This window comes from Triticum aestivum, chromosome 7D (assembly GCF_018294505.1).
Source record: "Triticum aestivum cultivar Chinese Spring chromosome 7D, IWGSC CS RefSeq v2.1, whole genome shotgun sequence".
NCBI lineage: Eukaryota > Viridiplantae > Streptophyta > Magnoliopsida > Poales > Poaceae > Triticum > Triticum aestivum.
The window spans coordinates 187,046,457-187,064,005 of NC_057814.1; the positions used below are offsets into that span (position 1 = coordinate 187,046,457).

Consider the following 17,549-nt stretch of genomic DNA (forward strand, 5'->3'; position numbering starts at 1 on the left):
GCATAGTCTTCAAAGGTAACACGCGTCGGATCCACGCAGGTTCAATCTCTTCAGTGATGCTCAATCACTTTGGGTTTGTAGGTGTTTGGGTTTGGGGTTTTTCCTCACTTGATGATTTTCACTCAAAGTCCTCGGAGGATGGGACGCTCTCAAATGACAAGTGTCAGTTTCTCTCGGAGCAGCCAACCAGCTAGTGGTTGTAGGGGGTGGCTATTATAGCCTAGGGAGCAGCCCGGCATGATAAGACATAAATGACCTTCAATGATATGACCGTTAGGTGGGTAGATATTTTGGGACAACTGACGCATAGCACAGCAACGGTCGGAAATTTGAGTATCAAATTCCTCAGGGCTATCATGTTCCTCACTGTGTAGGCAATCCGCACTGGCGAATTCCTAATTCCTCAGTCAGAACAAATTCCTCAAAGACCAGAAGAACTTCGTCTCTGTCACTGAAGAATATGACTGAACTGTATGAGATTTCCAATGGCTTCACTCGAAGGGATTTGTAGGTGTAGGATTTTGAGTTGAGCATCACATGGAAATTTTGTTGGGGAACGTAGCAATAATTCAAAATTTTCCTACGTGTCACCAAGACCAATCTAGGAGATGCTAGCAACGAGAGAGAGGGAGTGCATCTTCATACCCTTGAAGATCGCTAAGCGGAAGCGTTACAAGAACGCGGTTGATGGAGTCGTACTCGCGGCGATTCAAATCGCGGAAGATCCGATCTAGCGCCGAACGGACGGCACCTCCGCGTTCAACACACGTACGGTTGGGAGAGACGTCTCCTCCTTCTTGATCCAGCAAGGGGGAAGGAGAGGTTGATGGAGATCCAGCAGCACGACGGCGTGGTGGTGGAAGCAGCGGGGATCTCGGCAAGGCTTCGCCAAGCTCAGCGAGAGGGAGAGGTGTTACGGGGGGAGAGGAAGGCGCCAGGGGCTTGGGTGCGCAGCCCTCCCTCCCCCCTCTTTATATAGGGGCCCTGTGGGGGGGGCGCCGACCCTAGAGATCCAATCTCAAGGGGGGCGACGGCCAAGGGGGGAAACTTGCCCCCCAAGTCAGGTGGGGCGCCCCCACCCCCAGGGTTTCCAACCCTAGGCGCAGGGGAGGCCCATGGGGGCGCACCAGCCCACCAGGGGCTGGTTCCCTTCCCACTTCAGCCCATGGGGCCCTCCGGGATAGGTGGCCCCACCCGGTGGACCCCCGGGACCCTTCCGGTGGTCCCGGTACAATACCGGTGACCCCCTGAAACTTTCCCGGTGGCCGAAACTGGACTTCCTATATACAAATCTTTACCTCCGGACCATTCCGGAACTCCTCGTGATGTCCGGGATCTCATCCGGGACTCCGAACAACTTTCGGATTACCGCATACTAATATCTCTACAACCCTAGCGTCACCGAACCTTAAGTGTGTAGACCCTACGGGTTCGGGAGACACGCAGACATGACCGAGACGACTTTCCAGTCAATAACCAACAGCGGGATCTGGATACCCATGTTGGCTCCCACATGCTCCTCGATGATCTCATCGGATGAACCACGATGTCGAGGATTCAATCAATCCCGTATACAATTCCCTTTGTCTATCAGTATGTTACTTGCCCGAGATTCGATCGTTGGTATCCCAATACCTCGTTCAATCTCGTTACCGACAAGTCACTTTACTCGTATCGTAATGCATGATCGCGTGACCAACCACTTGGTCACATTGAGCTCATTATGATGATGCATTACCGTGTGGGCCCAGAGATACCTCTCCGTCATACGGAGTGACGAACCCCAATCCCGATTCGTGCCAACCCAACAGACACTTTCGGAGATACCTGTAGTGTACCTTTATAGCCACCCAGTTACGTTGTGACGTTTGGTACACCCAAAGCATTCCTACGGTATCCGGGAGTTGCACAATCTCATGGTCTAAGGAAACGATACTTGACATTAGAAAAGCTCTTAGCAAACGAACTACACGATCTTGTGCTATGCTTAGGATTGGGTCTTGTCCATCACATCATTCGCCTAATGATGTGATCCCGTTATCAATGACATCCAATGTCCATGGTCAGGAAACCATAACCATCTATTGATCAACGAGCTAGTCAACTAGAGGCTTACTAGGGACATGTTGTGGTCTATGTATTCACACATGTATTACGGTTTCTAGTTAATACAATTATAGCATGAACAATAGACAATTATCATGAACAAGGAAATACAATAATAACCATTTTATTATTGCCTCTAGGGCATATTTCCAACAAATTTTTCCTTAGTATTTCCTCGACCCCCTTTAACAGTACGGTGTTTCCTATGACTCAAGAAAGAGAAAATGAAACTACAAAAACAAAAGTCTTCACGCTTCATATTCCTCAAATGAATACCAAGTCTTCAAGGTCACACCAATTTCTTCACTTTCAAAGTCTTCAGAAATCCAAAGTCTTCAGTCGAAGAACTTCATTTTTAGGGGTCGACTTTCTCTGTAATTATCAAACTCCTCATAGACTTATAGATCTGTGTACACTCCCAAACGCATTAGTCCCTTAACCTATAAGTCTTCAATACACCAAAGTTACTAAGGGGCACTAGATGCACTTACAACATGGGCCCTAAAGGCTCATTCTTAGGCTCGGGCGGGAAGCCGCATGGGGGCGGAGTGGGGTGGTGTCTTATGAGGACTCCTCTTCCCCTTAGGTCGTCCGAACCAAGGAGGGGGTTGCCCCTCCACAAGTTAGCTAGTGACACACATGTCCCCATGGAGACACCCCCCCGCGCGCATAGGCACCACACCCTCTTTCTTCTCCATCTAGTTGAGAACTAGACGGATCGCCGCTATGCTCTTCTTCCTCTAGTTTTATCTTGTCAGATTTTGTTCTGGGCGACGAAGTGTTGCTGGATCGCTAATTTGGAACGCATGAATACTACAGATAGGTCGTCTACTCCGCCCCTCAATCAGTTGAATAATCTCATGGCAGGGAGGTATAACCTAGCTGTGAGAATTGTCGTATCATCATCAACTTTTTCTTCCTCTCCATTGCGATTTAGTTAGCGAGATCAGATATATCTTCATCTTCATAGTGATCCCAAGCTTGCTCATATGATGTATTCTTTTTTATTACGTAGTACGTTCCTCTACGCCTAGTGCCACTAGTCCTTCGTGTCTATATTGTGAGAACAATGAAGTCATTGGACAAGCTAAGGAACCTAGATCTCATCAGAAATCCAAACAAATACACATGCGTTATTATGTCAAATGGTAGAACATTGATCAGGAAGATGTAAAGATATGCAAGGTACACATGGATTTCAATATTGCGGATCCAACGTAGCCCCGCGACCTAAGCATGAGGTGCATACAATAGCTACGAGTATTATATATGTAATGCAAATGGGAGACTGTTAGAACTATGCCCTAGAGACAATCACGATGATGATTATATTTTGTTGTAGTCATGAATTATTAAATATTTCTTAAATAATAAAGTATTGACTAGGTGCTCTATTTGTGAAACTCTGTGATTCAACGGTTATTCTAAAGTAGTTTCTATTCCAAATTCATGCAAGAGAATATATGAATATTAGACTAGCACGTGTATTATTCGAAGACCATTTTCAAAGGTAATGGACATGGAGATATCAAAACCAATAATATGAATTTATGTTAGGAACATTGGGTTGGGCAGATCCAACTTAAGCATAGCTGGAATGCTTTTTTTGTCTCTTACCATGTGTATGTCACGGCCTTAGGGTGTGTTTGGTTGTAGAACCAAGTAGAATCGAATGTAATGGTTTTATTCCAGTAGAATGTAATGGTTCCATCTCCGTGTTTGGTAGACCCATTGAGATAGAATGCAATGGTTCTGTCTCGGTGTTTGGTTAGAGGAATATGATGCAATAAGTATCACTCAAATCATTCATCTCTTGCCCCTCTCACAAACCAATTCAACAACATTGGCAATGCCAACCAAGGTAATGGCTGAAAGATACCTAAAAGAATTTGAAGGAAAACAAAAGGAGCAATAGATGGCGTCTCCTTAGGATGAAGTCAAGATTGCAGCTAAAGCCGAAGTACATGACTTGTAATTCAGCACACCGTCGGCCGCTGTTCCTGACACAAATCAGTCAGATAAAATGCACATCGCCGGTTGCATGAACATGGACTTGAGGTCGACGGGGGTGGGGTCATGCCTGCGGCCATCGTGCCGGTCGAGCCGCGCGAAGAAGCTCCATCCAACCGGCAGCGCCTACATATCCATCGTGCCGGCGCTCACAGCTCCATCCAACGGGCGGCGCCCGTAGCTCCATCCAGTCGGCGCTCTCATCCAGCAGGCGTCTGCAACTCCATCCCACGGCGCCTGCTACTAGGTCTTTGCCGCCGCCCTGCTGCTACACGCCATGGGAGAGGAGGGACGGCGGGGATGCAAAGGACAACAGACGCTGTAGAGGTCATGAGGTAGTTTCGCCCGGCGACGGCTTAGGTCAAGAGAGAGGAGAGGTGTGAGAGCGTGGCGGTGCAGAGAATAGGTTCAGGAGAGGCGCGAGTGTGTTGTGCGAGTCGGGCGAGAGAAGCCGTTTCGCGTGGTCCACTCGTTTTCGAGAAATCGCCTAGTTCGGGATAACAAGGGAATATGCCGCCGTTTCTGGAACGTGTGGGTTCTAGTTCTTTCGACGAACCAAACGCAGGTGGCCTCTTGGGACGGAATCGATCCGTCACGTTCCATCTTATGATAGAAACCAAACACACTCTTAGACTGGCCATAGTGGGGTATCTTAGCCGGTATCATGCACTTGGAAGTAGCAAACATGCTGATATGACAGAGATTTAAAGAAGAGAAAGAGGGCTAGAGTAACATAGGTAGATACCGTAACATAATAAATGTATACTACTGTCATGGATGGTCATAGATAAGATCATTTATTATAATATACTACTCTATAATACTCTACGCCCTTCCTGGTTTATTGGTCCTTATTGTATTCTGTGTCAACTTTTGACCATAAATTTAACTAACAAAATGTTTATACATGTCAAAAAAAATTATATCATTGAAAACTATGTTCAAATACGAATCCAACGATATAATTTTTGTTAACATGCATTAACATTTTATTTGTTAAATATTAGGTGAAATTTGGCACAAACTTCAAAGGGGACCAATAAACCAGGACGGAGGTAGTACTATGCACTATAAAGGTAGGAGTAGTATGCTTATTCTTCTTAGAGGCAGTCACATAACCGGTTGCTAATCAAAACAAAATACAAATACAAATACATACTCTTCTAGGCTTATGCTTATGATAGTACTTCCTCCGTAAAGAAATATAAAAGCGTTCAGATCATAGTATTTTTTATGGGTCTACCTAACCAAAGAAGAAGTGCAGGATAAAACAAAGGGCGGCCCCGTCTTAACGGTATATTTTCCCCGACCGTTCCTCACGGCACGGGACCGGGATCAGACGGTCGGCGAGTGAGACCACGGAAGGAGCAGGGTGCAAATACGCAGCAACGCAAGAACCTTCGCGTAAAAAACCACCCCAGCCCCACGATCGGAAAGAAGCTTCTCCCTCCCTCCCACCTCTACGGTTCCTTCCTGACGAAGCTGCGGCATCCTAGCAACGACTCCCAGAGCAGAAAACCTACCCAAATCCAACAAAACCCAACCAAATCGTCGCCTCCCGAACCCAAACCCCCAATCTCCACCCCCGCCGCCGCCCTCTCCCGTAGCGAGGCAGCCGTCCCCCGGGGCCGATGGGGAGCGGCACCGAGCCGGCCAAGGGGCTGCTGCCCTACCTGCAGCGCGCCGACGAGCTGCAGAAGCACGAGCCCCTCGTCGCCTACTACTGTGAGAGACGCCCCGCCGTCTATCTGCCTTGCGGCGATCGCCGCTGATTGCTAGGGTTCGATCTGAGATTTGGATTTGGTTTGAACAGGTCGGTTGTACGCGATGGAGAAGGGGCTGGTGATCCCGCAGAAGGAGCGCACCAAGATGACCAACTCCATCCTCGTCTCCCTCATCAACCAGCTCGAGAAGGTATCGTACACATCTGTCCCCTTTTTACTTTCGCTCGTTTCCTTAGGCGTTGTTTGGATAGGGCGTATGTACAGAATCTGTTCTCTATAAACCAGGAAAACGGTTCAACAGACTAAAATCTTGTTTGGCTACGATCACTAATCCCCGTATATAGGAAACTTGGTTCTCCAAAACCCTGGATTTCTGGTTTGTGGGAAATCTACTATTATCCGTTTTTCTAAAATCGCGATCGCTATATACGTGATTGTAACCGCTTCCCCCTCCGACGGCTCGTTTCCCAACAGCTTCGTGGCGCCAGTTTTGCGTTTTCTGCCGCTCACCTCCAGCCCCGACATGGCCGCCGTCAGGTGGCCGGCGTCGAGCATGGTACGGATGCGCCTGGACGGCAGCGTCTGAGGGGCGGCGGACCTGCAAATCAACTCGACCCGAGCAGAACCTATGTGGTGCCGAGAGGGATGCTCTGGACGTCCGGCATCGAGGCGCGGCGGACATGCCGGATGAGCTCGAGGAGCAGTTCTCCCCGCGCAGATCCTATGCGGGGCGACAAGGGATGTTCCTGGACAGCCGGCGTCGAGGGGCGGTGGACCTACGGGATGAACTCGAGGAGCAGCTCCCCAAGCAGAACCTATGTGGGCCGACGAGGGGCGCTCCTGTACGGCAAGCGCCGAGGGGCGGCAGACTGCGGGATTAGCGCGAGCAGCAGCTCTCCTTGTTCAGAGCCTATGGGCGACCAGGGAAGCCTCTCTGCGCAAACTCGTCGAGGCCGTCCCGTTGGGGGGAGTGCACCGGCATCGCAAAACAAGGGGAGGAGTGCACCGGCGTCTATGGGCTGAGAACGAACTACAGAAGAAGAATCGCAGGTGGAGCTTGCGAAGCCATCAGCAATGGCCAAAATTGGGGTTAGTAAGAGAGAGAAGGTCACGGAAGGAAGCTAATCGTTATCTATCCAAACAAGGAAATACACAAGCCAGTTTTACCCTTTTCCAAACCCAAACGTGTTATTATGTAAATCGGTAATCCAAAAATCAATTAGCAAAACTGATTTTGCTAAAATCCTGGTACAAACTCGTTTTCCATATACCGCCTCTTATTGAAACAACGCCTTAGGGGGGAAACTAAGCAGCTGTGGACTCTAATTTAGTCTGGATCTGTTGCGTTCGTCGCATCAAGGGTTTGGGAACAAGAACAAGGATGTATTTTGTTTTGATTAGCGACCGGTTATGTGACTGCCTGTAAGAAGAATATGGATATTTATCATTTGAGTGGTATGGTGATTTTGCTGTTGGCATGCAAGTGCACTGCAGTGAATAATTTATGAAGTCCCATGTTTCCATCGGAATCCTAGGAATTGACTCCACCTGAATTTATACTGATTCTCGTAATCAAGTAACGGGACCACTCAGCAATACGGGCTGATCTTCCATTGGCATCAAACTCCAATGGATCAGTACTAGTGTATGTCCTGTGTTCTCCATGCTTGTGACCACTTTGATGCCACCCACTGGTTCCAAATGTTGCGGTAGTGCTACGTGGTTGGATTGATTTTGGGCTTGTGATGTAAGTGTTGCCACTTGCTCACTTGCCTGTTTTGAATTAACAATCCATTTTATCACACCCTTAATCTGCTCCAGTATATATAGATTAGTAAGTTCATTTCTCTCAGATTTATTGTCCTAATTAAGTTTTGCATCCTCCAGGATAAGAAATCTTTGACCTTGGGGCCTGATGACCATCTTCATTTGGAGGGGTTTGCATCAAGTGTCTTTGCTAAAGCAGACAAACAGGATCGTGCTGGACGAGCTGACATGTATTATACTGCACAATTCTTATTCTGCTTCAGTCATATCAGGATTAGCTATTTGTAGTCCCACTAACACATTTGAAATAAATCTGCACATTTTGCAGAAACACTGCAAAAACCTTCTATGCCGCCAGCATCTTTTTTGAGATTCTCAGTCAGTTTGGTGAGCTTCAACCTGATGTAAGTGTCTCTTGATTTAAGCCTGATATGCTAATATCTACAATTTTATTATGCAATGTTGAAACTTTCAGAATGTATGTATGTATTTATGCTTTAACTGGCCTTTAACAGCTTGAGCAGAAGCAGAAATATGCCATCTGGAAAGCTGCTGAAATTAGAAAAGCTCTCAAAGAAGGACGAAAGCCTGAAGCTGGCCCTCCTGGTGGGGACAAAGATGAAGCACCTGCCAGCACCACTACAATTGATCATGTAACTTTCTTAACTCCGGCAATCCTTTCATTAATGATAGATACTAGTATTTGTTGGCAAATTTGGCTTTTCTATGATGCATTTGGTTGTTCACACGCCGCGGAATCAATAATTTGTTATTCAGCATTATTATTTTGAAAAGGGTAAATTGCAGCAGAGGTACAACAACTCACGAGGCAGGTTGAAGTATATGAAAAACTTAACTGTTGCTCAAATACAAACGTGAGTTAGTGTAGTTGCCTAATTCATTCATGGGGGGTCGAAATTACACCAGTTGGCTATCCTCACAGCATTTGGCAGTGCCAACATATTTGATGCCAGGCAGCAGCATCCCCCTGCCTTTGTCTGGTGTCCCTCTCTCCCTCTTTGTGTGCAAAACAGCAAAAGGGAGCACCACACTTACGTGGCACAGTGGTGACCCCCATATGCATGAGAATTGGCGACTGAGCAATTTTGATCTGTGATGAACCACTTAAACAACATCAGTGACAGATCTGAACAATGCTTTAGTTTGCTTATTACATGGTTGCCTTTGTGTATTGGTAGTGACACTGCATCCTTGTTTTTATCACTTCATCCAGTTTCTCTTCAATAAGTACCACTCCTAGTGTTCAGTTTTGAGAACTCTTAGAACTCAAGCACACACACAATTATCGTTTGTGGACAATAATTATCCATTCAACAAACAGACCATTTTGGCGTTCTACTCTGGAAGATACACGCATGAAATATTTTGTCCAGACATGCCCCAAGCCTTGTTATGACCAGTCTCTGTTTTCTTGTACCGTTTCCCAAAAAATATGTTGACAACCCTCCTGAACCTTACCAACAAGGCCGGGTGCTACCTGTGTTTTCCACTTTCGAAGTTACAATCAGTTTTCATCATTGCTAATATTGTTACTAAGGGGACATAAAATGGCAACCTTATGCAAAGTAAAAAAGAATATTCAATAGTTGGTTTCTTCATCTTGTTGTTACTTAAACATTGCGTGTTTGATTGGTTTGTGGTGATCTACAATGGACTTCAATACTGTTGCCTATATGTTTGATTATCTTTCAAACAAGATGTGATTGCTCATCAAATTGTGATGGCTCAGTAAAATGGTTTCTGTAACCATTATATACTTTGCATTCTCACACTGTAAAAGGTGCAAAAGGTTACTTTTACTTTTTCTTCATGCTGCATCGTTTTGTTGAATTAAGGTGCATGTCTCACAGCATGGAAGAATAATAGCAGACGTGCAACAGTACTGCTGTGTAGATTTCACATTCACTGATTAACAGTCACTTATTTTTGGTCTATTAATCAGGATATGGGGCGAAGCCAGTCTTTTGGTAACCGGCAGAATGGAAATGAAGCATCACCTCATCCTATAGACAAGGTCATTCGGCTAGTCTTTATTTAATTCTTCGTCTTTGTTGAAGAATCTTTTTTTAGGGATTGTTGAAGAAGTTTTAGTTTTCTTAATTTTATTATCTTCCTGTATACAGGATTTTAGCAGGAGGGATAGCTTTTCTGCTGTCCAGCCAGGAAATATATCTTCTCGACAAGGTGCAGAGAAGTTCAATGATCATGTCTCTGCCCAGACACATTTTTCACCACCACCTCCACCGTCTGAGTTTTCATCTCCACAGTCCCAGTTTTCACCCCCACCACATTCATCTTATTCCTCTCCCTCATACCAAGGAACAGATTACCCTCCTCCTGATGTCCACAACCCACACCCCAATTATTCATCTCCCTCGTACACAAGCACAGACTACCCTACCAATGAGGTCCATAAACCACCATCCAATTATTCACCACCCCCATACACAAGAGCAGACCATCCTTCGGACGATGGCTACAATCCTCAGAGCAATGATAAGCCGGACATTTCAGCTTATCCTCAGACATACCACCAGCCACCCTACACAATTGAACCCCAGCACACCTCTCAAAACTACTACGCTACAGAAACCCCACCTGCTCCATACAACTACCCTAATTTCCAGTCTTACCCAAGCTTCCAGGACAGCACACTACCTTCTGTCACAACCCATCAACCTCCATTCCATCCTGCTAGTGATGGTGGTGTGCCAACTGCTCCATCATACTCTCCTCCGGCATCAAATCATCCTGCACCAACACAGTACCATCCGAGTGCTGATGCTACACACCAGGTTACCCCTCCCGCTGCGCCACCAGCTAGCCAATACGCGTATGACAGCAATTACCAGCCGGCAGTCGAGAAGATCGCTGAGGCTCACAAAGCAGCAAGATTTGCCGTTGGTGCTCTTGCGTTTGATGACGTGTCGATTGCCGTGGAGCACCTGAAGCGCGCGCTGGATCTCCTGACGAACCCTTCTGCAGAAACTCACTAGCTGTCTGGTCCTCAAAGAAGACGTCTTGTGTAAATACGCTATACTGTAATTACGACCAACATGGAGATGGAGGTGTTGCCTGGTTGCATAGATACAAGATCGCTGGGGTGGCTACACAAATCTAGGAGATGAAAGGTCTTTAGCAAACTGTTTCTTGTGTCACATTGAGTCATCTGTTTCCAGAGTTCTGTGATATTTAGCCATTGCTTGGAATGCATATCCTCAAGTGGTGATGGTTGTTGATACAGTTTGCTTCATTCAAGTTTGTGGTTTGATTACCAGCCATTTTTATACCTGAATAAAATGTTGAAGATTCCCACTCTGCAAGGTAATAAGTCTCATGGATGATTCTTTGCATGTCGCTAATGGACTTTTCTACACCCATGTAACACCTTTGTAATGCAATGTTATCTCAAAATAGTGTTTTAATCCCTCAAATTGACTTTTCTACCCCTATGTACCTTTGTAATGCAATGATATTTAATCCCTCAAATGGAGTGTGATTATTGAGTTGATGCAACCAAAAAAATGAATAGAAAAGAAAAGATATGGAGGCCGCATTAAGGCAACTTCTGCCACATCCACCACGGCCTCCATATCCATATGAAGCACGCTTCATATCCTATATGGCGACTATTCTAGAGTTGCTCATAACGTTGAATTTGGGCATCAAATGGCAAAACAACTTCTCTGCCAGGTCCATCGACATCTCATGCAGAAGGTGAAATGATTTTTAAGGGTACCAGGTAAATCAAGGGTCTAAATTTTGCAACAACTCCACAGGAAATAGCTCAAGTTGATAGGAAGCAAGGAGGCAAACCCGCAGCAAGATCTGAACCAGTACACATCATTCTATAATATAGTAACAATGCATATGAACCTCACTTCAGCTTCATCCTTCACATATACATCCAGCAAAATGGCTGGAATGAGAGACGAACGGCAATGTACAGTTGTGAACTGTGATTCAAAAGAATGTCAGAAAACCATCGAACTATCAACACTAACAAAACTGCCTGTGCATTCATCATACTTCCACCTGCAAAATAATTGGATACATAATTAGCTTACCTCTGTTGGGAGTGGCTAATAATTTTTTACGTCTGAACGAGAATACGAGACAATACTGGAAACTGTGTCAACACCCATCATTAATAACCAGTTCATGTATAATATGACTCCTTAAGATTCCAAAAAGGTTTCAGAAAATGGCTTCAACAGAAACATTTCTGTGTGGCCAGCATAGAATATTTCACGCATAAGATAGACTCCAGTCGCATCTCTGAGCAGGGCTGTAAAAAGGCCCAGGCTCAGTAAGATACTCAATGGATCGAGGATCAATCTGTCAGGGAGTTTGCGCCAAAGGTGTTGGTGGCGATGGCCACGAAAACAGTGATTGCGCGAACTAAGGTCCGTACAATGATCTTTCATAGTTCAACTACTACTGTATCCTATATTACTACTAGTCAAGTGTCAAGAGCACGATCCAGATGTACAATATTGCCATCCAGGATCACAAAAGAACCCAACCAATCTTGGCTAGCAGAATCAAATCTTGCAGAATATACAAGGTCACTACATGATTCGACAAATGTGATGCACCCCTGCTCTGGATCAACAAATAAATCATGGTTCGGCAGCCCTCCAAGTTAGGTGGTTCATTTTCTTCCATGTTGAACTATGGAAAAATAAATGCATGATTGGGAATTGTTACATGCTATTTATCTCTCAACTTGTGCTAGTAACACTCTGTCCCTCACTGCAGCCTGTTCGTACAACTCCTTCTATGACTATTGAATCATGAGTGGCAATCTGGATAATAGGGACAAAATTCTTAAACATTTCTAGCAAAACGGTTGCAAAATGACCAATAGTGGAAGTCGACCCAACGACCAGCACAGTAGTCAGGCAAAGTAGGAAATGATGTGTTCAGCACTACAAGCTTCCAGTGTTCTTTTCAAGAAAAGATGTCATGATTATACAATTATCATTTGAAGATTATGAAACTTTCTTCTCCAATTAGCTGAGAAATTACAAAATGAGTAGGAATCAAGGAATGTATAAGGAATAAGGAGAAACAAACCAAAATCAGCCGTTTATAAAACTGAGCTGGCTTAATGATTTGTCCCACAGATGCCACTCAGCCACCACTACCCTGTTTTGTTTTGTGTCATTGACTTATTATTTGTGTGGGTAGTTCTAATTATTAAATCCAAGCAAAGCTACAGGAACATCACTTATTTCCAGTGCTACACAAAGTTACAATAAATTTCTGATTTCAAGTTTCAACTAATCATACTAATACAAGGTAGTATATCAGAAGATTGGAAACAAACCTGCCAAAGAAAATTGGATGTAGCTCACTATCTGAACTGACCACCTGATTTCTTCTATTAGTCTCTTCTCTAAACTTGTCAACATGCAACACATCACATGGGCCACAAATTGAAGAAATCATTACTGTTCTTTGATCATTTGAAGCATATACCTGTAAGAAGACACCACCACAAAGGAAAACGAACAAACTATTAGCATCTACGACAACATAGGTTGGTTGTGGTTTTTGGCGCATGTGGATTAAATATTTTCTATCTAACCCCAAATTCTGACTTGCAGTTTCATCAAAACGCTTGGCTCACCTCATTCTCTTCAGGAGAACATGGTTTGGTAGCCGATTCTGGAATGTCCGAAGCAAAGAAATATGTATTAACCATAGCCAGCTTAGATTGGGAGCCATGCTCTTCCCACAGTGACTGCAAAAGATAGCAGAAAAGACTGTTTTACAGAGAATACACACTCTACGATAAACAGTGTTCGACATACGAAGAGGGGAGTGCTAACCTTTCAACATCCTAGCATGCAAACAGGTTTAAATTTACGCCATAGTCGAGGGAATAATACAAAAATGGAAATATACCTGCAGCTTGGATGGAGCAGACTTGCCATCTTTGGAACCAATCAAAATATGATCTTGGAGATTGTATGTTATACCATCAACAATACAGGAGTTATAATAAGTTATGTTGCCCACAACTTTCAGGGCATCGCCAACCCAATCCACATCACCAAGATCTGAGCTGTAACCTAAAGCTTCACTCTTTGGACCTGCCATAACTTCATGCTTAGCACATAAGTCCATGTTTGATGTCACCAGATACACATTGTTATGTTCTGACATGGCATTAACTTCTGTTGTTTCATCATCCTGAGGACACCCTATTCCAATATCAGCGGCTACATCTTCTTGATGTGTTTGATCTGCTGGTGTTCTACCGCTGCTGGTTGTTTGTTCGTCCTTGTTCAGAAGTTGGTCAGAGTTTCCTTCTATTCCACACATTTCAGATGAGTCAATGAAGGAATGTTCAGAATTTCCTCCGTAAAAAATTGCAGTAGTCTGTAGTGTGGAATCATTTACTGAATTCACAGCACATGGAAGTAACTCAATGGTCTCTCTTTGCTTATGAGACTGTTCCGACAGATTTCCAGCAGCACTATATGTTGATCCTCCACTACTTTCAATTTGACTGGAGGATTCCATGGTCTTTGTAACTAAGCTTCTTGAAGGTGGGCCATGTCCTTCCTTTTGTTTGGACAGAGTGTCAGTATGTTTAGTGTTTTCCTTTTGATATTCAGAAGCAGAGGCCAATTGTGCTTTTGAACTAGCAGTGTCTAAGGCCAACATGTCACTGTTACGTACAGACCTACCAGGTTCACTGGAGTTATGCTTGATAAAACTTCCATTTCCTGCCACTTCTTCACTATCTTTTGTGCGTGGGTTTCCTGGTGCTCTCTGCGAAGTTACACCTCTAGCCTTTGATGCAACAATTGTTCTTGTAACCTTGCCATATTTTGGAGGCAGAGGTTTGCCCTTACTATACGTTACACAGGTTGGACAATACCAATCTACAATTGACAGGCCTTCATTCCCATCCTGCTTTAGACATTTTAAGTGTACACCCCTCTCGCAAGCATCACAAACGAGCAAACTCTCCACATCAGTGATAAATGTTTTACATATTTGACAGTCCAGCCGAGCATGCATATACTCAGTTGATGGTACCGTCCAGCTAGGATGGTTGGCAGGTTGGTGCAGAACCAGTTGAACATTTTTCGCTATCGCATTGTGATTGGAGAAGCAGGGTTCCTGTTGAACAAATGCTGCTGCTCCCGGTGGAACATGATCTCCTATAGCAATGTTCCTGTTGACAGGTTGAGCCGAAGGTGCCTTCTTTTCATGAGATTTCCCTGCACTAGAACTCTGGACTCTGCTTTGGCTGGACCTAGTAGCAGTAAAATGAGCTGATTTATTTGTCTGGCCAATAGTTGCTGCAACAAAGGTGACAAAGAAAAAAAATACCTATTGAGTCAGCAGATTCGAAGGAATGCATCTTACTCAAAATCAAACGTACCAGAATAGCATGGTGTGAATATCTTCTAAAAAAAAGTTTATCTACCCCTGCCATTTTACCTACGTTCCACTAGGAGCATAAAGATAGGGTGGAAGTGTTTGTGAATTGATATTATGAATAAGAGAACATTGGTATCGTAGTAATAATACTGTTGTGAAATCTAGTGCTGTGTAGTTTCTGCATATAACTTCACATTAGCTGATTCTATAACCAGGGTATACATCTTTAGGTTAACAGATATGGAAAATATTTTGCACTTACAGTAGTAGGCATTCCAATTGATACTTTTGTTCAAACATGACACAATTGTGATAACATGGTACCGACATGCACTAGTATCTCATGTAAGAATAATATACAACCTAATCATACATTCTAAAATAGGAAAAAACATATGATTTGTACAAAGTACCTGCAGTGCTAGTTAAGCTAAAATTTAGATTGATGCACACAGCAAAAAATGCATACTAGTGGAACTAACTATTCCTGGAAGTAAAGGATGAGCTTCTTAAGGAACATATTTATCTTTCTGCATGGAATGTAAGATATTGCTATTCATTTGAATGAAATTAGGAGCTAGACCAGGTTCAAACGTTAAACATAAGCACCAGCTGTCTTGAGAATAGGAGGAACATTTAATTCAAAAAATATGAAAATGAGTAAAGTGGATAGTGTAAGGCAAGCATGGATGTAACAACGACACATTACCTCCACTTTTTCTGAAATTAGGACAATTAACAGCTTTTTCCACTTCAATATTCGCAGAACCAACCGGTGGCAGAGAAACAATTGAAGGAAGGTTAGCTGATTTGGAAGAAGATACTCCTGCTGGTGTTTCATTTGGTCGGGATTGCTTCAAGATAGAAGAAGACATAGTTATTGGGGTTGGGGTTGAGGCAGGGAATGACCCAGCAGCTGACAGGTTCCTGGTTAATTCAGCGGTGGACTTGGAAACTCCATCCTGGAATATAGCATTTGCACTTGAGGTTGTTGTCTGGGGAATATTAATGGTTGGACGTACTAGAGATTCGTTGACTTGTTCCATCTATTTCACAAAAGGAAAGACCAAAGAGAAATCATTAAAGATGCTTTAAATTTTGGTTAGCATATGTGCACCAATATATCGAACTAGATTATAGTATATTAATATGCTGATTAATGAAGCGGAAGAAATTTGACTCCCAAAGCTAAAACCTATCATGACCACTATGAAAATTGAACTGGCCATATTGTGTAAACTGAAATACTTCCTTATAAAATAAGAAAACTATTCAGATTTTTGTCACTTGATGGTTGATGCAACACATATATAGCTAAACTTATTCACATCTGTCATTGGATATGGAGATACGCTGTATCCTCAAGTACCGCCGGCACTCGCCGCCACTGCCATCGCCTGCACTCGTGGGTCGCTGCCATCCCCATCTTCCTCCACGTGATGCTGCCACCATGATCCCTCGGCCTTCTCCTTCTGTGCTGGCAGCCGCCTTCTTCCTTCACCCAGGCAGCAGGTACCTCCGCGCCTCTCGTCCCTTCTCTGTTTTCTGCACTTTCTGCTCTTTTTTCTTTGTTTGCTTGGCTAATGGCTACTAGTTCGTACTCCTAATAAACGATAGTATGTGCTTAATACTATATTATGTGTGGCTTGCTGCTGTTGTTTACATACAGGGTGCCTGGCTCTCCACTGAACAGAGAGAAGCAGAGAGCAATGCCTCTATGTAGATCCACCGAACAGGCTTAATTAGGACACAACAAATGGGCCGAATCAAGGGAGGGTGTCAAACCTTGCGCTTGGTAAGAACGACCCTCTCGGCGATCGAGGCCCTGCGGGGGCGGTAGCCCATGGCGGCGGGATCCCTGGCGCGGCCGAGCCCGAGGTCCTCGACGAGCGCGCGCACGGCCTCCCTCGGGTACAGCTCCTTGGGCCGCATCTCGACGGCCGCCACCGACGCCGCGAGCCGCCACCGCGCCTCCGCCACGAGCGCGCGCTCCGCCGCTGTGGGCGCCCTGCCGCCCCGGGCCTCCCCGGCAGCCGCCAGCACCATCACGATCTCCGCCACCCGCCCCAGCTCCCCGGCCCCCCGCGGCCGCTTCCGCCCGCTGCCCATGGCGCGGTGGAGGGGGCGCTTCTAGAAGGTCCTGGAAGGCGACGGGGAGTTTGAAAGGCTCGCTTGGCGCCAGGTTTGAGTGGGGGCAGGGGAGTGGCGCTGAGGATTCCGGAGGGTTTGAGCGGCGAGACCGCGCGAGGGGGGCAGAGATCAGAGAAGGTTCTGCATCTAGACCTACGGATGGGGCTACTAAATAGATCGGACAGCCAGGAAGGTTCGGGCCACGAAATCTGACGGCCAGAAATGGTATGGGCGTGGCAGCCACGGATGATGGGAGGGAAGCATTTGGAAGGAAGGTATAGATGTGGTTGGTGATGATGGTATGCATGTCATCCGATACTTCTAACTGTTCAATCTACATCTAACACATGTGAGACAAATTGTGTATTTTTGCATAAAGATCCTTGC

The 17,549-nt window shown here is 45.0% G+C and overlaps 2 protein-coding genes across 4 annotated transcripts; one reads left to right on the plus strand and one right to left on the minus strand.

Annotated features, from left to right (window-relative positions):
- Positions 1–5,551: 5,551 nt before the first annotated feature.
- LOC123171573 (protein HOMOLOG OF MAMMALIAN LYST-INTERACTING PROTEIN 5) lies at positions 5,552–11,080 on the plus strand. Its single transcript, XM_044589028.1, has 7 exons — positions 5,552–5,841; positions 5,930–6,030; positions 7,728–7,837; positions 7,936–8,011; positions 8,123–8,260; positions 9,571–9,642; positions 9,752–11,080. The coding sequence occupies exons 1-7, from the start codon at positions 5,748–5,750 to the stop codon at positions 10,622–10,624; spliced, it is 1,464 nt and encodes a 487-aa protein (XP_044444963.1). The 5' UTR covers positions 5,552–5,747; the 3' UTR covers positions 10,625–11,080.
- Positions 11,081–11,341: 261 nt separating this feature from the next.
- Positions 11,342–17,305, minus strand: LOC123171572 (uncharacterized). Of its 3 annotated transcripts, none has more exons than XM_044589027.1 (6): positions 16,818–17,305; positions 15,742–15,994; positions 13,542–14,950; positions 13,264–13,377; positions 12,961–13,112; positions 11,342–11,663 (listed from the first exon to the last, which is right to left on the minus strand). In XM_044589027.1, exons 1-6 carry the CDS (start codon positions 17,139–17,141, stop codon positions 11,603–11,605), a joined length of 2,313 nt encoding a protein of 770 aa, XP_044444962.1. In that variant the 5' UTR covers positions 17,142–17,305; the 3' UTR covers positions 11,342–11,602. The 3 variants fall into 3 exon arrangements, 2 of the variants coding, with proteins under 2 accessions (XP_044444962.1, XP_044444961.1); XM_044589026.1 differs by having other exon boundaries at positions 15,742–16,078; positions 16,818–17,304; XR_006485299.1 differs by lacking the exon at positions 11,342–11,663 and having other exon boundaries at positions 12,984–13,112; positions 13,466–14,950; positions 15,742–16,078.
- Between the last annotated feature and the right edge of the window lie 244 nt (positions 17,306–17,549).